The sequence below is a fragment of the Vigna radiata genome, chromosome 7 (assembly GCF_000741045.1).
Source record: "Vigna radiata var. radiata cultivar VC1973A chromosome 7, Vradiata_ver6, whole genome shotgun sequence".
Classification (NCBI taxonomy): Eukaryota; Viridiplantae; Streptophyta; class Magnoliopsida; order Fabales; family Fabaceae; genus Vigna; species Vigna radiata.
In genome coordinates this window covers 8,531,230-8,558,505 of record NC_028357.1, presented here as the reverse complement: position 1 = coordinate 8,558,505, position 27,276 = coordinate 8,531,230, and the positions used below count along the sequence as shown (strand labels likewise).

At 34.8% G+C, this 27,276-nt stretch overlaps 2 protein-coding genes across 2 annotated transcripts; one reads left to right on the top strand and one right to left on the bottom strand.

The window, feature by feature from the left end:
• Positions 1-5,149: 5,149 nt before the first annotated feature.
• LOC106766023 lies at positions 5,150-6,147 on the bottom strand. Its single transcript, XM_014650786.1, has 3 exons — positions 5,980-6,147; positions 5,747-5,896; positions 5,150-5,194 (listed from the first exon to the last, which is right to left on the bottom strand). The coding sequence occupies exons 1-3, from the start codon at positions 6,145-6,147 to the stop codon at positions 5,150-5,152; spliced, it is 363 nt and encodes a 120-aa protein (XP_014506272.1).
• A 3,278-nt stretch (positions 6,148-9,425) lies between these two features.
• Positions 9,426-12,722, top strand: LOC106767349 (phosphomannomutase/phosphoglucomutase). The gene is made up of 7 exons (XM_014652221.2): positions 9,426-10,128; positions 10,355-10,618; positions 10,895-11,411; positions 11,495-11,694; positions 11,897-12,009; positions 12,107-12,247; positions 12,328-12,722. Exons 1-7 carry the CDS (start codon positions 9,511-9,513, stop codon positions 12,407-12,409), a joined length of 1,935 nt encoding a protein of 644 aa, XP_014507707.2. The 5' UTR covers positions 9,426-9,510; the 3' UTR covers positions 12,410-12,722.
• Positions 12,723-27,276: the final 14,554 nt, after the last annotated feature.

Here is a 27,276-nt window from a genome sequence, read left to right as displayed (position 1 = left end):
GATTACACAATTAATGTAGTTGATTCTCAATTAATGCTTGGTCAAACATATTAAAAATATAGTTGTTAACAGAATTTCAAAACATAACAAACTAAGTCGAATGGCTTGCGCACATAGTCGACTTTGTAACAATTAAATGCATAGTTATAAAAACTTTCTCTTAAAAAATTCTCACAGCACACTTTGAAAAAGTTTGTGCAAAGCCAGAGTTTTAATCGACTTACTTCATAATGAAGTCGACTTAAAACTACTGTTTTGCCACACAATTAAAGTTCAACAAAAGTGCATGTGATTTTCCTTTTCCAAAACATTTGTTATGCAATCACAAATAAGATCTCATATATAACACAGTGAATTTCATGCAATGACAAAAACAACACAAAAATGTTCTCATTTATTATAAACAAGAAAGCTACGAACATGTAAACAAATAGACATGTGTTATTAATTATGTGTTGTCATCATAAAAAACCAAAAGCTTTGAGATTTTAAGGTTTGGCTAAACCAATGCTTCCCCTATCAGCAATTTCAACAGGTTCTCTCCTCTTTCTTCGTCTTAGTTCATTTCTCACGAACAAACCTAATTTTGGGGCATAACTGAGGGTCTTGCACAAGCCAAAGAGGATTTTCTCCTTCGTCTTGTTTCAATCTCGCATTACAGGGAGGGAGATGTTGTCTTCCTTCCTCTCCTTTTCTTTGGTTCATCCTACAAGGAAAATGTTTCTACCTTCCGCCTGAGGCTTGTGATTTGGGGCTTCTTCCTTGGTGTGATTTTTATTTGATTCTTCTCTATAGGAGTGGTGGTGGGAGCTTGTCGTTCTCGTTCTTGCAGTGATTTGGAGTTTGTAATTCGTTTTGAGGGTTTGATTTTGGGTTTTTGATTTTGGGTTTGTGATTTTGGGAAATTCTCGGTTGAAGGTTTTGTTGTATTTGATTCTTGTTTGTTTTCTCTAGTTGTGCAAGTGGTGTTGAGGGAGGCATGGATGGAGGTGACCATGGGTGTCACTGTGGCCAGCGTTGGTAGTTGCGTTTTGAAGTGGATCTTTTGAGGTTTTATGTTCTGGTTTGGGTGGTCCATTGTTGTGTTCGAATGATGGAAAGATTGATTGCAGACTGTGGTTAAAGATGGTTTGGCAATGATGGTGAAAATGGTGACCGTTGGCGATGATTGTAGCGGTGAACCTTTGCACTGATTCGGTTTTGGGTCTAATTTGAAAAATAAGTAAATCCCTAATCTGAAGATAAGTAAAACCCTTTGCATGTCGTAATGTCTTAAATTAATTAAAAATTCCACAAAATCAAACACTTTGACATCAGCATGCAACACGTTAGCATCTATTAACGCTGTCTGTGAGAACTTAACGGACATGACTTAATTGGCTCAATTTTTCAAATATATGGACCCATTTAGCTCAATTTTTCAAAAGCTTAAATGCTTACTTTGTCCCCATGTTAGGAGGTGAATTTCAGTTTAGTACCCATTTTTAAAAATGTAGACATTTGGTCCTTATGTTTTCAAATTTGTATCAATTTAGTCCTATCGGTTAAACGGTGTTAAAATAAATAACGTTGAACTTACTATACATGTGAGGTGTGCAAGAAATGATGACGTGTCATTTAGTTGGCCTGAAATGAGTTGATGTGGCAGTCAGAGTTTGGTGTACGTGTAATTGGGAAAAAATATTAGGGATTTTAAATGTGGGAAATAAAGTTGGGGAAAATTAGGTCATATTAAAATTAGGGACTTTTTTGTGTCGAGGGTTGAGTTGCTTGGTTTGTTCGTTCTATGAGCAGAGGTGAATTTGTTGGTCTCTTCGAAGGAGATTCGTGACCTAAAAGGCTTGGTGAAGAAGTAACGTTTGATAGCGATTGCGATGGGGGAGGGTATAGGGTTTGTCAGTGTCGTCTTTCTTCGAAGCGAAAAGGTGAAATGTGCATTTTTTATGAGTTATTTGATGTAGTAGGGGTCCCCCATGGAAGTATGTTGTCTTCTTGTCCCCTTAGTGTGTTCTGTTGTGGTTCTCGTACCATGTTCTGTTGCATTTGTTGTGGTCCCCTTCTTTATTGTGTTTCGTTTTGTTGTGCGCACTGTTTGTATGTTTGTGGTCCCACATTTGAAGATGAAATTGTTTATTATGTGCTTGATGTTTATTCTGTGGTTGTTGTTTATTTTGTGGTTATATTTTGTGTATGTTGTTTATTTTGTCATGCATATTGATTTAAGCATAACTACATGTGTAATAGTTGTATGTGAAACACTGATTGCTTGTGATTAAGTTGCTATAACTACACGTGTAATTTGGGTTGGTAATGTGGCATATTTAAAATGTAGATGCATGTGAAGGTCATTAACCAACTGCATGTAGTCTGACACTTACTTTTATATAGGCATTTTATAGTTCACCATTAAAGAAAATGTCCAATTATGATATTGAGGTGGTGTTTTACCGTGTGGGTAAGTTTCTGAATGATGTGTCATTTAGATATCATGAAGGTGATACCAGTACCTTGATCATTCACCTAGACAAATGGAGTTATTTTGGAATACTTGCCATACTGAAAGAGATGGGATATAGAAATGTTAACGAGTTGTGGTATTCCCTGGGTGGTTCTGTATTAGAAGCTAGGTTGGAATTGTTAAGTGATGACAAAGGTGCATGTCATGTGGTGAACATTGCAAAATTGAATGGTCAAACTCATTTTTTTGTGGTTTGCATGGTGTCCAAACCTATTTATATTCATATGTTGCAATATGATGGTGAACCCCAAGTTTGTGAACATGGTGAAGTTGAGGTTGGTGAAGTTCAGGTTGGTGAAAAAGGTAAAGAACAACTTGGTGAGGATGGACAAGGTCAAGTTCCTGAAGTTTGTGAAGACGGTGAAGTTGAGGTTGATGAAGAGGGTGAAGAACAAGTTGTTGAGGATGGTGAAGGTGAAGTTCCTAAAGTTTATGAACATTTTGAAGAACAAGTTGCTGAGGAGGTTGGTGAAGTTGCTGCAGTTTCTGAACATGTTGTAGATGAGGTTGGTGGGGAGGATTGTGAAGTTGGTGTAGTTTATAAACATGCTACAGATGATGCTCAAGATGATGTTGGGGGTGGTGTAGGGGACAATCAGGATGAGTTTGATGTTAGTAGTTGGATAGGATATGATGAAGAGGCATTTGTTAGTGAAGATGATTTAATGGATGTTAGTGTGCATGGAGATGAACAATGAAACCCTGGCTCAACAGATAAACTTAATATAGAACCAATTGAGGATAAGGCCATATTCAAGAGAATGTATATGTGTTTCAAAGCATGGAAGGACAACTTTGTATCTTGTAGGCCTATTATACATTTGGATGGTTGTTTCTTAAAAGGGAAATATGGAGGTGAACTTTTAACTATTGTTGGAAGAAATGGCAATGACCAGATGTCCATTGGCATACGCTATTGTTGAAGTAGAGAATAAGGAAACATGGACTTGGTTTTTAGAATGGTTAATTGATGATCTTAGAGGTGAGGGATTTTGTTTAAGGTGTACATTTGTGTCAGATCAACAGAAAGTAAGTAAACGTGTACCTTTTATTCATTACTTTGATGATCATGCAACTTTAAGACTCATAGTTTCTTTCTTTACTATGACATGGACTTCTGCCAGCTTTACAACAACTTTTGTCTAGTGTGGACCAATGGTTTTGTGTCAGGCACAGATATGCAAATTTCAGGAAGAAATTTGGTGGCATAACTCTGAGACAATTACTATGAAGGCAACATCATCCACACACCCTGAAGCATGGGAGTCAGTCATGCGACAAATGAAGGATGTTAATGAAGATGCATTCAAACACTTGATAGCTATTCCACCAAGGCAAGTATTCTAAACTTTCCTAAGCCTAATTGAAATAACCGTTCGGTCTAGTTTTCCTCAACATATACTACCGTTTGGTCTAACTTTGCTCAGCCTTTAACAAGTAAGCCTCCCTAACTGAAATAACCGTTCGACCTTTAACAAGTACTATCGTTCGGCCTTAAACTTTAACTATCGTTCGGTCTAACTTTGGTCAGCGTTTAACAAGTAAGCCTCCCTATCAGAAATAGTCGTTCGGCCTTGAACTTTAACTACCATTCGGTCTACCTTTCCTCAGCATATACTACCGTTCGGTCTAACTTTGCTCAATCTTTAACAAGTAAGCCTCCCTATTTGAAATAATCGTTCGGCCTTTCACAAGTATTACCATTCGGTCTAGCTTTCCTCAGCCTTTATAACCGTTCGATTTAACTTTCCTGAGCCTTGAGACTCCTCTTCGACCTATCTTATCCTACCAATTTGTTTCTTTTCCTAATTTTTAACTTGATATTTTTGCAGATTTTGATCTAGATCCATATTTACAGGAAGACCTGCTTGTGACACACTTATAAATAATATTTCAGAAGCTTTTAATAGTGTCATATTAGATGCAAGGAGGAAACCAATCATAACAATGTTGAAGGAGATTCGTATATACCTAATGAAGAGGTGGGCATCCAATAGATAAAAGATAAGTGGATTTGAAGGTCCCATTTGCCCCAAGATTCAAAAGAGACTACAAAAGGAGTTAGAGAAGACAAAATATTGGACACCTAAGTGTGACAACTATTGATTTGCTTAAAGTTTACTTTCAACTGTTTCCATTTAATATTTATTTTTTATGCTTTTACAGTTGGTCAGGGATGCAAATATTTGAGATCTGCCATATATCCAACATAGTTGAAAAATATGTGGTTGATGTAGAGAAAAGAGATTGTAGCTGCAGAAAGTTGATTGTAACAGGAATTCCTTGTTGTCATGCAGCCACAGTCATGAGGGTTTTGAACATCAATCTAGAAGAGTTCATCCCACATTGGTTTAGAACCTCCACGTATGAAGAAACATACATTCCAATAATTTTTCCTCTCAATGGACCTCATCTATGTCAAAGGACTTCAAATCCTGATATTTTGCCTTCACCAAAACGGGTGTTGCCAAGTAGACCAAGAAAGAAAAGAATACCGGAGAGTTGGGATGAAAAAGAAGGATGATACACAACTTGGAAAAAAAGGAATCCCTAAGAGATGTTCCACATGTAGACAACTGGGGCATAGAAGAACTAATTGCCCACAAGCAAGTGAACAACAAAACCAGCAAGCTACACCCCACCCCACTCAAGGAAGTCAACAACAACACGAAGAAGCTACACCAACCCCACTCAAACAAGTCAACAACACGAAAAAGCTACACCACACCCCACTCAAGCAAGTCAGATTACTCAAGAACCCTAGACTGATCAAATTACAGCACCACTTTAGATTGTTCTACTTTGTATTTTGGATATGTACTTTGACTTTAAATAGTGTAGCTTTCTGTCATGTATTTTGCACTTAACAACGTTTACATTTTGGATGATATGTGAAGTATTTCAAACTTCATTGTATTTAATGTATTGTGATAGCCATATTAATTTGGCTTCTCTGATTTCAAACTTGATTTCAAACACTTCTCTGAAAATTACACTTGGAGTAACAAACATTGTAATATAACCCGCTTCTTCATTAAGTAGAATGTCATTACAAGCACAATCTCATTACAACCAAAATATCATTCATTAGGTAACAAAGAAACATTACAATTTAACTAACTTCTTCATCACAAAATGTGACTGATACACCCTTCAACAAAATTAAAACATAAGACATACAAAGATGATATTACTCAACCCCATCAAACATAACATCCAGATTAAGACCTTCTCCCTTTTCTGACAAACCAAAAGTGATTTTTCCAAATTAATAGTCTTTCTCCTTTGCCATCCAATTGTAATATCCCTTTCATCTACATCATCTTCCCTCTGCCATTTGAAGAAATTACATCCTCGCAGTTCTTCATTTTGACTACGCTATACAAAACATCCAACAAAAAATTCTCATGAAAAACCAAATAAATGTATCCCAAAATAAAAACACAACGAAGGAAACAAACCTTGTAATTAGGGCAGCCCCAAAAAGGCTTGCTCTCATTCTTAGCAGTTTTTGCGACTCTCAATACGGCAAGCTCTCCACAATAGCATATTTGGCTGCCAACCATTCTTCTTGATGAAGCACCACGAGAGCTCCCCCATGAGCAAGACGAACAGTGATTCATTGACATTTCCTCGTCGTGACACACCAACAAAACAACCTCAAATCCCCAAAAACGAACCACAAACAGAGAAGACAACAACAATAGGTCCTCAAGTTATTGTTGTTGTTCTTAATAGTTATTTTTGTTCCCAATACCTCACACGAACGAAACGGTGAAGGGAACCCCACCTCAGCTCACTTCCTTCACCTTAGAAGACAACATCAATAGTTCCTCAAGTTAGGGCACCCTCCTCACACAAAGGAAACAACGAAGGGCACGCCACCTCAGCACACCTCCTTCACCTTAGCTCCTTCACCTAAGGTCCTTCGAGATCAATGTCTTAGAACAAGTGTTAGCAAAATGGTGAAGATGAAGTTTTGATGATGTCTAAATCAAGTCAAAATATATCAAGATTCATGAAGATCCTTTGAAGACTTGTATTGCATTGGAAAGCTTTTGTAATAATTGTAGTTTATTGTCTAGGACTTAGATTTTCATTAGTTTTGATTCCATGTACTTTCATCAAAATTTCACTGTTTTAATCGATTAAAACTAGTATTAATTGATTAAAACGAGTAAAAGTTGAAATCTCAACTTTATCTGTTTTAATAGATTAAAATACATTTTAATCTATTATCTAATCGATTAAAATACATTTTAATTAATTAAAGTTGACCATTGGAGTTTTCTAACTTTTGAAAACTAGTCATTGCAGTCATTTTAATCGATTAATAGTAATATTAATCGATTAAAAGCATTAAATGGCCAGTTACAAAGAATGGAAGAGTATTTGCTTTAGTCCATAAATAGGCTCTCTTTATCCATCGTCAGCAACTCTTCCATTGTGCTCAAATACTCAAAACTCGTTGAGAGTTGTGTGCCCATGCTCAGCTAAGGAAACTCTTGTTTGTGGAGTTGGTGAATTGCTGCTACGGTGAAGGAGGAATAGCTTGTTCATCCTTAGTGCGTCTGAGGAGGTGAGGAGGTGTGTGGAAGAGGATCATCCTTCGTGAAGTATTCGGAGGAGGTGTTTCATCTTTCGTGAAGTATTCGGAGGAGGTGTTTCATCCTTTGTGAAGATTCAAAGGAGGTGCAGGTTCATCTCTTGTGGTGTCAAGAGAGGTGGTTTGTAAACTTTTACAAATTGGTTTTTTGTGAATGTAGTTTGTATTTGTTTTGTGCTTAGTGAACTGTTTATCTTGATTTGAGATAAGCGACTGGACATAGGATTGGTAAGATCCGAACTAATATAAAATTCATTTGTGGAAATTTCTCTCAACCTTACTCTTGTCATTTATTATTATTATTTGCGTAGTAAGTTTAATTGAGTAGAAATTAAAAGGCACACGTTTATATTAAAACCCTTCTTGGTTTGTTATTCCACGCTAACCATTCTGCTACAAGTGCTCTGACAGCAAGCACGTATGTATTTGATTTATTGTAATTAAATGATATTTTCATACTTGTCTTTGCTATAAAATTACCTTTTGTCACGTAAGATAAGTTATTTGCCACACCATTTAACATTTAAGGTCGTTTCAACCAACTTAACGGATATGAATGAATTCATACAAATTTTAAAATATGGGAACCAAATGTCCACATTTTTAAAAGTGGATACTAAACTAAAAATTACTTCCATAGGACGAAGTGAGTATTTAAGCTTTTTTCAAATATATAAACCCAATTGAGAAAGTTGTAAAAATGAAGACCTACTTAAGATTTCCTAACAAATATGAGGACGATACGAAAGTTTAAACCTTGTCAACAATGACATAAAATGAATTTAAATCTAACATTTGTTACAGCAACCTTTCTTTTTTCTTTTTCTGCATTAACAAATTTACAAACCCACATTTATTTATTTTTATCTTATTACTTTTTCTTTTATTTGTGCAACTTTAAATGTTAAATACGTTGATATAAAAGTTGAGTCCAGATTTTTATTGACGTTTTGATCTTGTTTATATGGTAAATATTTAAAATATATTAATATATTAAAAAAAATTAGTATACAAAATGAAAACAACATATACTTTACAAGAATCTAAATTCGTGAAAATTTTAAAGAGAATTAAATATCATTAACTGGTCATATCATTCATTTTTCGACCACATAATGACAAAGATAAAACGAAAGCAGTAGTATAATGAAAAGTAAAATAAGAAGCGTGGATAATTTATTATAATCTTTTAATAAATAAAATTGCTGTATTTAAAATTATATTAAAAAAATGTGCTAAGTGCATATAATAATAATAATAATAATAATAATAATAATAATAATAATAATAATAATAATAATAATAATAATATTCTTTTAGTATTAAAAAATATGTAATTTTTTAAAATAAAAAATGTGTATAGAAAAACTATTATTCTATTTAAAAGATAAATACATGTCCCGTGATTTTACTTTACTAGAAGAAATATGGAAAAGTGACTGTTATATGAAATAAGAAGAAATAATAACATATATAAAATAAATAAATATTTACAAAAAAAATGGGAAAACTTCTTAAATAACTATTACATGACAGGGAGTAAGATTAATCTGTAGTTAAATAAATTTTAAAAAAAATGTATGTAATAAGACAAAAAAAATCTATATTTTATTTACTAAATCAATCATTTACTTATACTTTTAATATGCAGGTCTTGAAATACATGACAAGAATCTCATAATCTCACCATCATCTTCTGAACATGACTGCTATAATTTCTTTTCTGAAAGTTTTGTTTTCTATTTGTGTTCATGGTTTGTCTTGACAGATAAACATGTGAGTGTGTGAACCCAAACTTACATTTCAAGAAAAAAAAAATAAACCTGTCCACTACCAAGTAGATATTAATTATATGGTTCTCAGAAACATGCAGAGACTCCAAATTTCTGGTGGTCCTTTCTAAGACTTCTCACCAGATATGGCTGCATGACTTTAATAACTTGAAACTCTATTACTGCTACTTATGGTATCTTGAAGAATGGGAATTTTGTGCTTAAACATTTGATTCCCCAGTTTTTCACCAAATCAAAAACATGTAAGGAGAAAAATTCAGTTCTGGTGTAGTTAGCTCCACTTACTGATAGTAATTATTTTGGTATTCCAACTGACACTAGCCACAAACTCGGTCAATTTTGTGTTTGAACAATGGAAGTGAGTAATGACAAATAGCCATAAATTTCATGAACACGTTTTGGATGCAGAAGTAGCTTATGCAGAATATAGCAGGTGCTAAGTTTATTATGAAAATATCACATGCAACTCAATCAATTAATGACACAACAATTGGAATGAAGACAAAAGCATGTACAAAAATCTTGGGAGTTTGTAAGTTTGTTAAAGATATTTCTTTGTTCCTGAGATATTGGATTTGTAAGGTTATGGTTTAATGCTTCTGTGTTTACCTTATCTCCCGAGGCTTGATTTTTATTCAAACAAATTAAGTGTGCCAACAAAACAAACAATGGCTGCTTCTACTTCTCCAAACTTCTCAACATCTTTGCACAAGAACACTCACAAAACAAAGTTTCCTTCATCAGCAGGGAAGAATATACTGCATAACAAAGTTGGGTTCTCATTTTCTGCTCCGCTCAGTAAATCCATAAGTGTGAAATCCATTGGCACTGCGAAGTACGATGAAGTTGTGGTGGATGAAGAGTTGGAGAAGATTAGAAGGCTTCAGAATGGTTCAGATGTTAGAGGAGTGGCATTGGATGGTGAGAAAGGCAGAAAAGTTGACCTTACTCCACCTGCTGTGGAGGCAATATCACAGAGTTTTGGGGAATGGGTTATCAAAGGTTTAGAGAAAGAACGAGGATACCCTGTAGAGAATGTGAGAGTGTCTCTTGGACGTGACCCTAGAATTACTGGGTCAAAACTGAGTGTTGCAGTTTTTGCAGGTCTTGCTCATGCAGGTTGCATGGTGTTTGACATGGGACTAGCTACCACACCAGCTTGTTTCATGAGCACAATATTGTCTCCATTTTCCTATGATGCTTCAATCATGGTAGGTTACCAAAATTTGTAACAGCAACAATTTCAAGTTGGTTAATGCTACTTTGTTTTGAGTCCTGATTAGGATTTTCTATACAATCCATGAACTCAAATGAATGCTGTTTGTGACACTAGACTTGAAGACTAGTACTGAGAAGCTTATAAATGGATGTGATGGTTCTGTCATATTCAGAGCTTAACACAAATGCTTCAAATTAACTATGCATTTTGTGATGCAGATGACAGCTTCCCACTTGCCTTATACCAGAAATGGTCTTAAATTTTTTACAAAGAGAGGTGGATTGACTTCAACAGAGGTGGAGGAAATATGTGATAAAGCTGCTCGAAAATATGCAAATAGGATGGCCAAAGTCTCTACTTTGCTTAGTGTCATACCAACAAAAGTTGATTTTATGAGCACTTATGCAATGCACCTACGAGAAATCATCAGGGAGAGAATCGATCATCCTCTGTATCCTGACACTCCACTTCAGGGATTTCAGGTCTCACTCATGACCCTCTACAATAGATAAATAGTCCTTATTTCTTTAACTCATTTTATCCTTAATTCATTACATTGAGCTCATAGCAGCCACAGTGATTAGGGTAATTTACTAATAGTAACTTACAAGTTATTTCAAAGTTTCTTAACACCTTTATACCCAAAGACATTGATATTTGTTGTGTTTAAATTGAAGTCTTCATCTTGTTTTGTCATTAGCCATTCTAGCTTTGAAAGTTTCACAATCTGATTGCAATGAAATCAACAAAATGTGCAGATTATAGTTAATGCTGGAAATGGGTCAGGAGGATTCTTCACATGGGATGTGTTGGACAAACTCGGTGCAGATACCTTTGGGTCTCTGCATCTGAACCCTGATGGGATGTTTCCGAATCACATTCCCAACCCTGAGGACAAAACAGCAATGGCACTCACCAGAGCAGCAGTGTTAGAAAACTCAGCTGATCTTGGAATAGTTTTCGACACTGATGTAGACAGAAGTGGGGTGGTTGATAACCAAGGGAACCCCATAAATGGTGACAAACTCATTGCTCTCATGTCTGCCATTGTGTTAAGGGAACATCCAGGAACAACCATAGTCACCGACGCTCGTACAAGCATGGCACTCACCAGATTCATAACTGATAGAGGTGGTCACCATTGCCTCTACCGTGTAGGATACAGGAATGTCATTGACAAGGGAGTTCAACTTAACAGTGATGGAGTTGAAACACATCTTATGATGGAAACCTCTGGGCATGGTGCTCTTAAAGAAAACCATTTCCTTGATGATGGTAGGTTCAACTTATTAAGCTCCATGCATGGTTTTCATTTCCATGTTTTCATTCACCATGTTTCTTCTTCCTTTTTCGTCAAGGTGCTTACATGGTGGTCAAGATTATAATTGAAATGGTGCGGATGAAGCTTGCGGGATCAAATGAAGGGATTGGGAGTCTTATAAAAGATCTTGAAGAACCCTTTGAATCAGTAGAGCTTAGGATAAATATTGTCTCTGAACCACGACATGCTAAAGCTAAAGGATCAGAAGCCATTCAAACATTTAGAAACTACATTGAGGTATATTATATATGTTAGAAGAAAAATATTATCAGTATAATCTCTAACACACTGCTTTGTTGGGTATCTCCTTGTTCATTAAAAATCTTGAACTTGCAATCAAAATTGTAGTTTGTGGGTAATTTTTTAAATCCTTGTTTCATATTTGGAGCACAAGGTGATGATGATGAATGCAAAATATAAAGAGTGTGTTTGTGTGCAGGAAGGGAGGCTGAGAGGGTGGGAGTTAGACTCATGTGGTGATTGTTGGGTGAGTGAAGGGTGTCTTGTAGATACAAATGACGATCCAGCTCCCATTGATGCTGAAATGTACAGGTAGAAACATGTTAAACAAAGTTCAAGCAGATCAACAATTCTTATTTTATATTTCTTTATGATTTGCTAACCAAAACTAGTTTTGTTGTGGCTTCAGGGCAAAAGTGTCAAACGAGAGACATGGACAACATGGTTGGGTTCACATGAGGCAGAGTATTCATAATCCTAACATTGCTGTGAACCTTCAATCATCTGTTCCAGGAGGTTGCTTGTCTATGGCACGAGCTTTTAGAGATGAGTATGTCATTTCAACACTTCAACAATGTTTTTAAAACCATTTGATTTGGTTAGTTGACTTTTCTTATGCAACCATTTCAGGTTTCTCAAAGCAAGTGGAGTTTATACATTCCTTGACATCTCTCAAGTTGATAAGTTTACTGAAAATGGATCCATAGCCTGATTTGCAGTTCAGAATGAACAGCTTCATCAAAGCTCAAACTTTTGTATCATTTCAACATGATATTAGTTTTACAGTGAACTATTTTATCATAAACTTCAAGAATAAAAAGAACAGAAAGAATATGTTGGACCATCAATCTCACCCCATATGTCCAAACACGTATATATCTGAAGAAGCCTTTCTGGTTTAAGGATTAGTATTGGCTTCAGAGACAATAGCCCATCTTTGCTTTTGTTTTTCTGGAAAGGGCTTATACAGGAATAAATCCATCTTGCCATGCTATGTATGTGTAATGTTCCTCACGCAATGAATGAAGAATCTTAGCTTTTAAATTTTATTTTCTTTTATGTATTCCATTTTGGCAACATTAGATTAGACTTAGTGAATCGCTATACATCAAGATGATATCTGCTTGATAGGAATTAATCTAAACATAATTACATTTAGTAGATCATATCATAATTAGAATACAAATTATATGATAATTAAGAATTCAGGAGCACGTAAACAAAATCTAGGTAAAATGTCTATTACGTTATAAATACTAAGTAAGTTTACACTAAGGTTATTAATTAATAATGTATTTATTATTATGTCAAATATCTTAACTGTCGAAATATTTTGTAAATATTTTTACAAAAAATGTAAGAAGAGAATCTCTTGTTAGGCAATAAAAAACATCTTATCAAATAAGGAAGGTATAATCTACAACAGAAAATAAGAATATATATATATATATATATATATATATATATATATATATATATATTGTTGTGAGAATGCCATGGTGAATTAAAGTAATAAAGATCATTCAAAGGCACATGAACATCATGATTTGAAACATAATTATACAATAATTTAGACAATTAAAAATATTTATAATTTCTTTTAATTACAAATAATTTGTTTCTGTTTTTTTATTTTAATTTTCAAGTTATTTTTGGGCTTTCTTAGGTGTCTTAAACATTTGTGTCTATATTTAGGAACACTAAGTACATATGTAGAGACTTTTGAGTCATAACATTTGCATTTTTGAGAGAGAACTCTCTTGGTTCTTAGATTAGAACTCTAATTCTTATCAAAGATTAACATCTTCATGGAGAATCTTCATTTGACTTATCAGACTATGATAATAACATAATCGATTTGACTTATCGTAATCAATTATTACGACTAACCATTGGAGTTTTTAGGAATGTTTTTGACCATTGTGCATTCATTAAATTCATAATCGATTACCATAAGTGGATAATCGATTATCACGCAAGAAAAAAGATGACAATGAATTTTTGGAGGTATCCTTGAGTGAGATCTTTATAAAATAGTTTTAGACTCTCATTCTAACACACATCTGTTTGCTTTAAACTGTGAAAAATGTGATCTAAGGTTTGTGTAACTCTTATGCTTTGCTTTGGTGTTGGAAAAAGTGAGAATTGTCATTGGGAGTGTGATTGAGTGTTGTTGTTGTTGCTAAGTGAAGTTTGTCATCCTTTGTGAAGATTCAAAGAAAGTGTTCATTCTTCGTAAAACATTAAGAAAAGATGTTCATCCGTTGTGGTCATCAGGGAAAATGAGTTTTGTCTCTTGTGGTAACAAGAGAAGTGTTTTCCAAATCCTTAAACTTGTCGTTCTGTGTTATTGTTATAGTTTATTGGTTTTGTGATAGTGGACAGTTAATTTCTATTTGGGATAAGAAACTAGACATATGATCCTTATGACTAAGCCAATATAAAATTATTTGTGCAATTTTCTCTCTTCCTTACTTTTTGTTTTTGTTTTAATTTATTCGCTAAGGAAATTAAAATTAAGAGAAAATTATAAAAGGCAATCGTTTGTGATAAGAAACTAACTCGCCCCCCTTTTGCTTTATTGTTCATGCTAAACATTCCGCTGGACCACTTTGATACATTCTCAGATTTATTTTCTTGAGGATTTCAATTTCAAAAAAGATTGTACTCTTTCCTGGACTGGATCGTATCATTTGGTATCTAGAACAAGGTTCTAGTTTGAATATCGTCTTTTATCTTAATTTTTTTGTCGCATTAAAAAAATCTAATAATTTATCCAATTTCATTGAATTTTTAATTTTTAATTTTTTTTTGTGTTCTTTTAATTTGTGTATTTTTACATTTGACTCGTGCAAATTATCTATTTTTGTTTTTGTTTTTCTGTTAAATGTAGTCACAGTTAAGTGTTTATCTTGATCTTGCATGAGTTTTTATGTTTCAGGGGAGATCTTTTTGTGTGTGTTAAATTGCCAAATTAAAAAAAAATAGTGGATCCAAGTAAAAAGGAAACAAATATATATTGCAAAATAAAAGAGAAAGTAAGGATCCAAGAGTAAAAAATAAATTGTAGAGTTCAACACAAATTATTATGTTGCACTATTGCTTATGATTGTTAATCTATTAAATCACATTCAGTCTTTTTTTTAGAGTCTCCGCGTTGTCTTATTTAACTCTTTTTGGTAGTCCTATAATTTTCTAATTTTATTATTTTGTGTCTTTTAAAAATTCCTTGAAGTTTTGTTTAGAGTTTTATATTTTCTTTGACCTTTTGAGTCAAGATTTAGATCTCATAACGTTTTTCATATTGTTTCTTTCAAGCACTAAAGGGAATTTGAGTGGAAAAAGGCAAGAGAGAACTTTGAAAAATAGCCTATTTGTGTGATATACAATTGAAATTTGAATGAGACACTTAGATAAGTGGTGAGGTCCTAAATATATTATTATTATTATTACTAACATTTTCTTGCAAGACATGGCTTCTTTCCAAAATAGTGATCCTCCATTACCTAAGATTACGACAATTATGGTTGTACTAGAGAAGTTGAACATACAAATGGCTAAAATGCAACAACACACTCAACTATAGTTTGGAAGGCTACAAAAGTCTAATGAAAATGTATGTGGTATTGGAGAGAGTAGACAAAAGGAGAAAGAGACATGATGATTCAAACTATTATTCTCATAATGATGAAGAGGAGCATGTTTTTAAACCAGTGAGGGGCCGAAGATGGGAGGAGTTTGTGAACCACACGCTTGGGAGGGATAATGATGAAGATGATCATGGTTTTAAACCAAGGCAAGGCCAAAGACGAGAATAGTTTAGGAACCACATGCCTAGAAGAGATAAAATGTGGAGGAAGATTGTTATCCCTAAATTTGATGAAGTTAATGACCCAAAAGCCTACCTGGCATGGGAAATGAAGCTTAATCAAATATTCAACTCATATGATTAAAAGGATGATGATAAGGTTCTTATTACATCCTTAGATTTTGAAGGTTATGCTATGAATTAGTGGAATCAAATTACCATGGACATAGCTAGAAGGAGAAGGTTGTCAATCTCTACATAGGAGCAATTAAAGATAGCCATGAAGGAAAGATTTGTGCCTCATTATTATAAAAAGGGGATCTTTAACATATTACAAAGACTTACACAAGGAAATAGGAGTGTTGAAGAGTATATCCAAGAGATGGAGGTCACCTTAATGAAAGCTGATTTAGAAGAAACACCTATAGCTACAATGGCTAGATTATTAAATCGATTAAATAGGGAGATTCAAGAAGTGGTGGAAATGCACCATTATGAGACTTTAGGGGATCTTATTCACCAAGCCACCAAAGTGGAACAACAACTCAAGAGAAGAAGTTCCTATAGGAAGTCATCCACCTCATGGAGATAAATAGAAATCTAATGAAATATTCCTTAGAAAGAAAGAGTGTTTGAACATATGGCAACAAGCAACATTGAATCATATAAGCATTTATCAAATGAATCATCTAGAGGTCTAATCAATCATAAATAGAAAACCTGGAGGACTTATGCTCATAAGTGTCTAAAGCACAAACCTAAGATTCTTATCACAAGAAATATTATAGACAACGTGTATAAAGCTACAATCTCAAAGAGGTCATCTAAAAAGAAAAAGATGAATCATACAACACTACATGTTCTAGGCAGAAGCGTTTGATCAGTAGGAAAAGCCTACAAAAGCTTAGTAAGACAACATTCTTAAGATACCTACACATAAGTTTCCGAATTACTCTTGTAAAACAGTAAGTGTGAAAATCCCTTCTAAGGAAGAAACAAGGTTTAAAAAGATGATTCAGGATAAGCATCGTCTAAACCAATATAAAAACTTAAGGATAAGTTCTCAAGCCTGAAAATTAACATGTCTATCCTTGAGGAAAACAAAACACTAAATCTTAACTCTTTGTATCAGATCAATGTTAATGGGAAAAAAGCTAAATTATGTAAATTGTCTAATGAACATAAGCTCTAAACAATAAGACATGGTCTTAAACATGTCATCAAGGCGAACGTCTTATAGAAGAAACAGTCTAATGAAAAACATGCCTGATATTGTACTTCAAGAATGCTTCCATTAGTAAGTGTCTAACACTCTACATTGTCTACCAATATTTGAATGTTGTATTAAGCAAGATACCTAAGAAAGATGCATTTATTATTCACATGACATATAACAAAATGGTTTGGAATAAGAAATGATACTTAATATATATAAACATTCAAAAATATTAAATGCCCATTAATGCATGTACTGCAAAGTGCAAAGTGCTACCCTAAGAGAACATAACATTCTAGGAATGTTTCTATTAAAGACTTCTGCTTTGACAAGTCGAACAAGTTGTGCATAAATGAAAATCTCTAATAAAGTACCGTAGAACTGTATAATAGACCTGAGTTTGACTTAGAAGCTAAAAAGGCTATAAACCTAATCTACCAGTAGACAACTCAACAGTCAATAGGTAGATTTTCAAGAAAGTTATAAATAGTCAGATGCATGAAGAGAAGACAAGAAGGATAACAAAGTGAATGCATTTTCTTGCTCTGATCTCTGTACTCATAATTCATATATCGTCTGAAGATTTCAAGTGAAAAGAGAGTGAAACACCATCAAGATTTATGAATTATAATGTAATTAAAAACAAATTCTCTTGTAGAAAGTTATCGATCTGTATCTTGTTTAGATCCCTCTATTGATTTGTAGTAACTAGAAGTGATTCGAATACTCATAGATCACAAGTGGTTCGAATACTTGTAAACTAGGAGTGGTCAGAATACTTGTAAACTAGAAGTGGTGAAACTTGACTAGGCAGTGTATCAGTGACATACTAGAATTGTATAGGGTACTAGGAGTGATGACAATACTCATTGAAAATTAAAAGAGGTGAGAATACTCATATTAAACCAAAAGTGGTGAGAATACTCCTAAAAAGCCAATATTTTTTTTTATATTTTCTTCCTTTACCCTACCAACTCCCAAACTACACCATCTAAAAAATAATGCTCTTCTCCAAGCCTAAAAGAAAAATATCTAAGTTCATTAATCTCCCAAATTTAATTTTAGGAAAACCTCAAAATTAAAAACATTGCTAATGGAAGTTGAATCAAATACCTCTTATTCATTACCCAAGTATTCTAACCAAATTGGCTATATAACTTGTTTTGCCATTTTACTCATCTACTAAATTAAATTTTCTAGGGTCTTACAATTCAAATAATGGAAAATTTGTTCCATCAAGCTAGAAAACTATCACAACTCAACCAATATGATAGATCTATTAATCTTGATGAGCATGTGGATGTCTATATTTAAAAAGGTCATCCTCAATTTGACAGATGGTGTCGTCTTATGTTGAGTCTTTCAAAGCTCATTCAAAGGCATCGACTTAAACTGGTTCACATAATTACGAGCTTACTCCATTGATTATTTTGACACAGTGGTTGTGAATTTCAACACATGGTTTGCCACAAATAAGTTTTCTCAACCAACCTTCATTTTGTTGGTGAATATTCTATAAAAGAAAGAGGAATCATTACGGGCGTTGTGAAATTGATAGAGGACTATGCCCTTAACATATATGAGAAGAACTAAAGGAAGAACATTTACAATTCAAAGGATTTTTTACAAGGTCAGAGATCAAAGTAAGTCTCTTTGAATATTATAATGTTCCATGAAAGAGGAAACTTAAAGAACATGAAGATCATGTGCTCAATTGAAGAATAATTTAGGAAATTAAATAAATTATAATTTTATTTTAATTTTACATAATGTTAAATTTGTTTGGTGAGCTAGTTTTTGTTTGTTGGGCGGTCTCACTAGGTGAAAGTCTACGTTTTTTTATTTTTGTTTTGTTATTTTTATATGTTTTGGACTTTGGGTTTTGTTTTAGGTTTTCTGTGTTTTCTTAAATTTATGTATCTATATATAAAGCTACAAAAAACTGATGTAAACACTTTTTAGTCATATTCTGATTCTTACATCAAAGATTAACATCTTTGTGGTGAATCTTCACTTGACTTATCAATCTGCTAGATTGTAGCATCCCTTATCCCTGTCTTATTCCACATTTTTTTCTGATTTATTTTTGTTGTACTTCTTGAGGATTCAAATTTAGAAACAATCATACTCTTTCTCGTGATGATCGTATCATAAATGATTCAACAACATAACTTGTTAAGAATTGGACTTTTAAGTCTAACTCAATGTCATAAAACTAACTTGTAAGAAGAGGTTTATACATGCTTATATACTTTAAATTTATCTTATTTCTAGTCGATGTGAGAGTTCCAACACCATCTTCATGTCAAGTCATATACATCTCAAACATGAGACTAGACATTAACGGGTGATTCGATAGTTGTGCAATAATGAGTTGAACAATAAACCTAACAAATAAGAATTTATGTTAAGATAGACTTTAACTCATGGTTTTAATACCATGTTAAAAAACGGATTTTAAACCTAACTCAACCTCACAAAATTAACTTATAAGATGAGATTTAAACCCACTTAACTTATATTTAGTTAAATGACCTTATCTTTAACTCATATGAAACTTCTGACGTAACTATAAACAAAATGCACCTGAACCCTGAAAGTGTCTTTGCACTGCATGGTCAATGTTCTCAAACCGAAACCATTCATTCATTAGTCTATGCAAGGAAACCACTAGATGAGTTAAGACTTCAAAGGACAGCACTTGAAAAGAGAGCAGGTGACAAATAGCACAATCATATATCACAAATATTAAAAATCCAAGAACGTCGTGTCCTAATTACCCACCGCTTGAGGGAACTTTAGCTTAGTAAAATGGATCGATATTTCTTTCAGCGGGAACTCTAGCGTTTCTTTTTTATTTTCACAATAACAATTCTATTATGGTACTTCCACATATTATTCTATATTTTAATTTGTTATAAAATTTAAAACATCAACGATTCATAAATTATTGCCTCTTATGTACAAGACTTTATTACATATTGTCTTATGTTCGGAGTATGTTTTGGCCAAACATCTTCATATATATGACCAATTCAATTGAGTCCAGGAAAACAAGTTATTTAACATATTCTTCATTGTTATTGTCCATCACAACTATCGATGTAATGCTTAGGCAGATCATGCAGTTGTGAAAAAACAAATATCACTCAGCATATGATGTTTGCTTTCTCACTTGCAACTTAAAAAGGCTTATAAATTGCAGTTGCCCATAGGAGATTATTTGTCCAATTATGAATGAAACTTTGGTCAATAATATTCTACAAAAGTAGTATGAATGTATTCTGATCGTGCATGCGGTTTCACGTGTTATGATTGTTAGTTGCGAAATTATTGTTGACATTGAATTTCACGTTGACAAGTTTTTATAATACATGTGTGATAACTTATTATTGATTTGTTTTAAATATTATTTTATAATAAATTTAAGGGCATTGATCTCTGCACCTCCACCTCTTTGGACCTCCACCTTCCCATCCCACTTTTATACTTTCTTATTTTATTTATATATTTATCTTTTATTTATATTTCTATTATGCTTTTAAGTAAAATTTATTTAATAGGTTAATTTTAATTCTGTTCTTTTAATGTAAAAAATCTAATTTTTTTTCTCACGTTCAGGTCTCTCTCTGTTTCATTGTTGCTTTTTTCGAATTCTTTTGTGTTCTCTTCTATTTTACTGTGAGAATTCGTTGGTCTGGAAGGAAAGTTGAAACAAAATTCTTCATTTTCACCTGATCGTGTTTCGAAGGCGTGCTCGTGTTTTGAAGGGGAGAAAGCAAGCAGCAGAAAGGTACGTCACTGTTAAAAATACCGTAAACCTTAAATGGATTTGATTATCCTTCAACGGATGTCAACATCCGTTTAAAGTGAAACAGATATCCACATCTGTTTCAGGTCCAAACGGATGTGCGACGTTCGTTTATGCCTGGCGTCTTCTTCCTCAAACACTCAGAAATCCTCACACAGAACAGCAGCAACCTCACGTACAACACTGAGACGCTTACGTACATTTAGAAAAAAAAAAAAAACAACCAAGCAGACCATCCTCAACAAACGAAAAAAAAAACTAAACTTTGCAAAGCCTGAAACGAACAATACGCAACCAGAGCCCGAACTTGCAGCAGCAACCATACATGCGCGAAAGAAAAACCGAAACGAACAAGAGACGAAAAAATAACCTGTCGAAGATGAACACACGACACGATGCACCACCACCACCGAACACACCGCCGCACCACCGCACACACCAAAAGCAGCACTACGAAATGCACAAGTCTGGAGGTGAAGAAAAAATGGGGATGCAGTGTTGTTGAAAAGTGAAAAGGGAGAAAGTGAAAAGTGAGGACGGAAAAGTGAAAAGGATAGTGAAAAGAAATGGTGAAGTGTGGAGGTGGGGGGTGCAATCTTACCGTCAGAAGGGAGAGAATGAAATTGAAAATGGGAAAGTAAATTTAGGGTTAGGAAATAAAAGAAGGTTAAAAAATTAAATAACAAATTATAAAAAAGGTTATTTTGGTAATATAAAAAAAATTAAAAAATATGGGGAAGTAGAGGGCCAAACAAGTGGAGGTGCAGGGATTAATGCCCTAAATTTAAAAAATGGTGACATTTGTGACAATGTATATTGTTGGGCCTTCTGGCTAACGACCCAACTCATTTTTCCTTTTTCTCCTTTTATTTCATTCTATTGTACTCACTGAGACACATCATATCAATAATAATTTTTCGTATTCTGGATAGTTCTCTCGCGCTTTGTTATTCTCTCTTTCTCTGCAATTCCCATTTCATTGTGTGCATTCTTTTTCACTCCCATCCTTCCGCGTCACTGTGCTAAGGAAGATCTGCGGAAGTTCTCCTATCAGGTATGACACCTTTACTTCTCTCAATGGTTAATTGGTACAGTATAGTTATCGAATCTTCTCAGTCTGGTGCATATTTCATCTACTGTTTCAATATGGTATCAGAGCTCTTCTTTTGAAGAGCTCTGCTGCATTACTCTGTTTCCCCTTCTTGTACCTCTTTCTTTCTTTTTTTTTTCTCCCTTCAGTCATGGCCGAAGACAGCTTCGTCAACAATTATCTGTATCTCCATCCCGGCGAAAACCCAGCGACGGCTCTTGTCTCACCGGTTCTTGATGATACCAATTACCATTCTTGGAGTCGCTCCATGTTAACAGCTCTTAGTGCCAAGAACAAGATCGAGTTTGTTCTTGGTAATGTTCGCCCACCCAACGAAGACAAGCCGGAGTATGCCGCTTGGATTCGCGGAAATAATATGGTCGTGTCTTGGATCGTTCACTCGGTTTCCATCTCTATCAGACAAAGTATCATTTGGATGAGTAAAGCCGTAGAGATCTGGAACGATCTAAAGAATAGATTTTCCCAAGGAAGTCTCTCTCGGATCTCTAGTCTTCAACTTGAGGTTGCAACCCTTCATCAAGGTGATCTTACCGTTTCAGAATATTACACTAAACTTCGCGTTCTTTGGGATGAGATTGAGAATTTCGGACCTGAACCCCTTTGCACATGTGAACCCAAATGTGACTGTCAAGTCTTAACTGTTGTGAAGCAAAGGAGGCAAGAAGACAAGGTTATGCAATTTTTACGGGGTCTGAATGATCAATTCGGTAATGTCACCTCACACGTGCTCCTTCTAGATCCTATTCCAGACATCACTAAAGTGTTTTCTTTGGTGGCACAACAAGAAAGACAATTTTTTAGTGGAAATTTGATTGTTGTTGTCAAGACTTAGGAAATTGCCACCGCTTGTGCCGCTTCCACCTCTTCCATCATCTGTAATTATTGTGGAAAGCATGGGCATAGTGAAGTTGTCTGCTATCGCAAGAATGGGTTCCCAAATCAAGACAGAGGATTTAAAAGCGCACCGAATGGTAGAAAGCATTGCACTCATTGCAACAGAAGTGGTCATACTATTGAAGTTTGCTATAAGAAGCATGGCTATCCTCCATGACATAAGCTTCATAACAAGAAAGTCCAGATTCACCATACGTCTGCTCAAGAAGACAGTGCGAATGTCAAAAGTAATAATCTTAGCAATATTGACGACATATGCCTCACATCTCAACAATTTCAAATCTTGGCAGAGCTCTTCAAAAACCACAATTTAAATGATGCTTCTACTGCTCAAATTCATCACATTGGCTCTGCCTCGGCCAACCAATCTTTTCTAGGTAATATCAATCCTACTTTTACTTCTAAACATACTAAGCACAATAGGATTCTTGACTCTGGAGCAACAGACCACATAAGTATTTCTCTCCAAAAATTTTCATCATATAAAAGAATCACACCGATTTCGATTATTTTACCTAATGGTGAAATTGTTTGTTCTGAGTATTCTAGAACCGTTGTTCTTAACAACAATATTCACCTTCAGAATGTCCTTTATGTTCCACAATTTTCTTTTAATCTCATCTCTATATCTCAGTTGGTTTCTTTTAAAAATTATGAATTAACCTTTTCCTCTCATGGCTGAACTATACAGGACATTCAAACCAGAAAGAAGACTTTTATAGCTAACCTCATCGATGGCTTGTACATTTTAGACTGTTCTCTCAACACACTTTCCTCTGCTACTCAGATTGCAAATACTGTTGTAAATAAAACTAGCCTATGGCATCTTAGACTAGGACATCCATCAGATATTAGACTGAACTCCTTGAAACTTAAATATCCGTTCATTGTTCATAATTCTACATACATATGTGATGCTTGTCATCGTGCTAAACAAAGAAAGTTACCTTTCCCTAACAGTTCTTCTAAAAGTTTAAAAATCTTTGATCTCATTCACATTGATATATGGGGTCCCTGCAGCATTCTTTCTATGCGTGGTTACAAATATTTTCTCACTGTTGTTGATGATTTTTCTCGTTACACATGGTTAATACCTATGACTGACAAATCTGTTGTTAGGAAAATAATCACTGATTTCATCACAAACATAGAAAACCAGTTTTCTACTACTATCAAAACCATATGTACCGATAATGGTATTGAGTTTGCTATGCACAATTTTTTCTCCATTAAAGGTATCAACCATCAAACAACTTGTAATGAAACCCCTCAACAAAATGGCATAGTTGAACGTAAACACCAACATTTATTAAATGTTACTCGCTCTCTTTTGTTTCAAGCTAATTTGCCCACTATCTTTTGGTGTTTTGCTGCTGAACATGTTACCTTATTGATCAATTGCATGCCTACTCCCTTACTTGATGATGCTACTCCACATGAAAAATTATTTGGGAATCTATATGATATTTCTATTCTGCGTGTTTTTGGTTGTTTATGCTACATTAGCACTTTAACTGCTCACAGGAAGAAATTTGATGCAAGGGCTGTCCCTGGCATTTTCCTCGGCCTCCCACAACACACCAAAGGTTATCGGTTTCTTAACTTACAAAACCATAAGATTGATATGTCCCGCAATGTATTATTCCATGAAAACTGTTTTCCCTATACTTCTATCAATAATTCTGGTTCTAACTCTCTTTCTTTGCCTACTCCTCATAATTATAGTCATAATTATGATGATATTATTTTTCCCAGGCATAATGCTTATGTGCCTGTTGTTACTGAAACTAACGTTGCTCGTGATATTGTTACCAGTACTAATGACACCACCAGTCTTCCCAACACTGCTAATACTCCTCTAACCGACACTCACACTGATAGTGACTCCAATATAGATGAGCATATTGGCACTGTTAGGCGTTCTACTAGGCCCAAACGTCCTCTTGCATTTCTTTCAGACTTTCACACTAATCACATTAGTAGATATCCTATTACCAATTTTCTCTCTTATGACAGATTATCTTCTGATTTCAGGCACACCATCCGTTCTATTTCGTCTACCACTAAACCTCGCACATACAAGGAAGCATCTAAAATACCACAGTGGATGCAAGCTATGCAAGATGAACTCCACGCCTTAACCAACAACAACACCTGGATCATCACTGACCTTCCCCCTGGCAAAACTGCTATAGGATGTCGTTGGATATACAAAGTCAAACATAAGTCTGATGGATCTATCGATCGTTTTAAAGTCCGCCTTGTTGCTAAAGGATACACCCAACTTGAAGGCTTAGACTACCTCGAAACCTTTGCTCCTGTTGCAAAATTAACTACCTTACGTATTCTTCTCGCCATTGCTGCCTCGCATCACTGGATTCTNAAACAACTNGATGTCAACAATGNTTTTCTTCATGGTGACCTACATGAAGAAGTTTATATGCAAATTCCTCCTGGCTTCAACCATCACAACCCCAATCAGGTATGTAAACTTCAACGATCTTTATATGGGCTCAAACAAGCTGGACGACAATGGTATGATAAACTTTCCACTTTTCTTCTATCTAACCATTACACTAGATCTAATGCTGATCATTCCCTTTTCTTGAAACATGATACTTGCTACACCACTGCCATTCTGATCTATGTTGATGACATTGTCCTTGCGGGAAACAACGCCACTTAGATACAACAAATCACTGCTTCTCTAGATAGCCTTTTTCACATCAAAAACTTGGGTGATCTCACCTACTTTCTCGGGATAGAAGTCGCTAGAAACAATTCTGGAATCCACCTTCGTCAATGCAAGTACACTCTCGATCTACTCACAGAAGCTGGAATGATCAATTGTGCCCCTATGCCTACTCCTATGGCCCATTCTTCACGTCTTACTAGTCAAGGCGATCTCCTTAATGATGCAGATGCCTCATCCTATCGAAGACTGATTGGCTGCCTCATCTACCTCACCACTACTAGACCCGACATCACCTTCTCTGTCAATAACCTCAGCCAATTTGTTTCTTCTCCTACCACCTTACATCAACAAGTTGCTCACTGCATTCTCCGATACCTCAAAGGAAGTCCTGGCCATGGTATCCTCCTCCAAAGCAACAACAACACTTAGCTTAAAGCCTACAGTGATTCAGACTGGGCCACCTGTCCCGAATCCAGAAAATCTGTCACTGGTTACTCCATTTATTATGGCAATTCTATCATTTCATGGAAATCCAAAAAGCAGCACATTGTTTCCAGAAGCTCTTCCGAAGATGAATATCGGGCTTTAGCTGCTGTCACTTGTGAACTACAATGGTTGACCTATATTCTTCATGATCTTCGCATTATCACCACTCAACCTGCCATAGTCTATTGTGACAATCGCTCAGCTATCCAGATTGCTTCTAATCAAGTCTTCCACGAACGTACCAAACATATTGAAATCGACTACCACATTGTTGGAGACAAACTCAACACTGGCCTCCTCAAGCTGCTCCCAATATCAACCACTGAACAAGCTGCCAACCTCTTTACTAAACCTCTTGCCCCTGCAGTTTTCAAGTATCTTCACTCCAAGCTGGGCATGACAAACATCTACTCCCAGCTTAAGGGGGGATGACAATGTATATTGTTGGGCCTTCTGGCTAACGGCCCAACTCATTTTTCCTTTTTCTCCTTTTATTTCATTCTATTGTACTCACTGAGACACATCATATCAATAATAATTTTTCGTATTCTGGATAGTTCTCTCGCGCTTTGTTATTCTCTCTTTCTCTGCAATTCCCATTTCATTGTGTGCATTCTTTTTCACTCCCATCCTTCCGCGTCACTGTGCTAAGGAAGATCTGCGGAAGTTCTCCTATCAGGTATGACACCTTTACTTCTCTCAATGGTTAATTGGTACAGTATAGTTATCGAATCTTCTCAGTCTGGTGCATATTTCATCTACTGTTTCAATAATTTGTCTTATTAAAAAGTTGTTAAAAAATGTTGTTAAAATATAAAAAAAAGTTTATAACTTCTAAACACTTAAAAGTTTAAAGTTATTTGTGCAGGTTAGGATCTCGAACATAAATTATAATGACTATATGACTAGTGATACATGTAAAGTAGTGCTATTTATTTTGACAAATATATTGGTCTGAATGTCAAATAATTGATTAATTTTTTATTATGTTAACTGCTGTGTGATTCAAGACATTCAAAAGAACACGCTAACATAAATTATTCTTTTTACATTCCCTATTTTTACTATTTATGATTGTTTTAGGTAGACATATATCCAGGATATGTAAATTTAAGTATATTGAAATAACATATCGTTATTGCTAAACTAACATACCTAAATTTATGTTTGGTATTAGAATAATATATGTAAATTTATATCTGATGTAAATGAGTCAGACGTAAATTTTAGCCTGTATTTTCTCTTCCTTAACGCCAATATTTATATTTATTATTATATTAACAGACGTAAATTCACTAGTAAAAAATTGGGTTTTTACAGCGCACATTATGCCACGGTTCACCAGAAACCGCAGCATAATGGTGCGCGGTGGCAGTTCCGTAAATAAAACGAAAGAATATGCCGCGGTTCAGCAGGGAACCGCGGCATATACTCCAGTCAACCATCCCCATTGACCCACGTTTGAATAAAAAATGAAATCACAGGGGAATAGGCCGCAGTTCTCTGACCAACCGCGGCCTATTCCCCCTGACACCTACTGACATTCCCCATCAGTCAG

Coding starts and splice junctions, on each gene's coding strand:
- LOC106767349 (XM_014652221.2), top strand. CDS start 9,511: ATGCTTCTGTGTTTACCTTATCTCCCGAGGCTTGATTTTTATTCAAAC. Junction 10,619..10,894: donor CTCCACTTCAGGGATTTCAG/GTCTCACTCATG, acceptor CAAAATGTGCAG/ATTATAGTTAATGCTGGAAA. Junction 11,695..11,896: donor CATTTAGAAACTACATTGAG/GTATATTATATA, acceptor GTTTGTGTGCAG/GAAGGGAGGCTGAGAGGGTG.
- LOC106766023 (XM_014650786.1), bottom strand. CDS start 6,147: ATGTCAATGAATCACTGTTCGTCTTGCTCATGGGGGAGCTCTCGTGGT. Junction 5,897..5,979: donor GGGGCTGCCCTAATTACAAG/GTTTGTTTCCTT, acceptor TGTTTTGTATAG/CGTAGTCAAAATGAAGAACT. Junction 5,195..5,746: donor TTTGTCAGAAAAGGGAGAAG/GTCTTAATCTGG, acceptor GGGTTGGTGTAG/CTTCTTCGTGTTGTTGTTGA.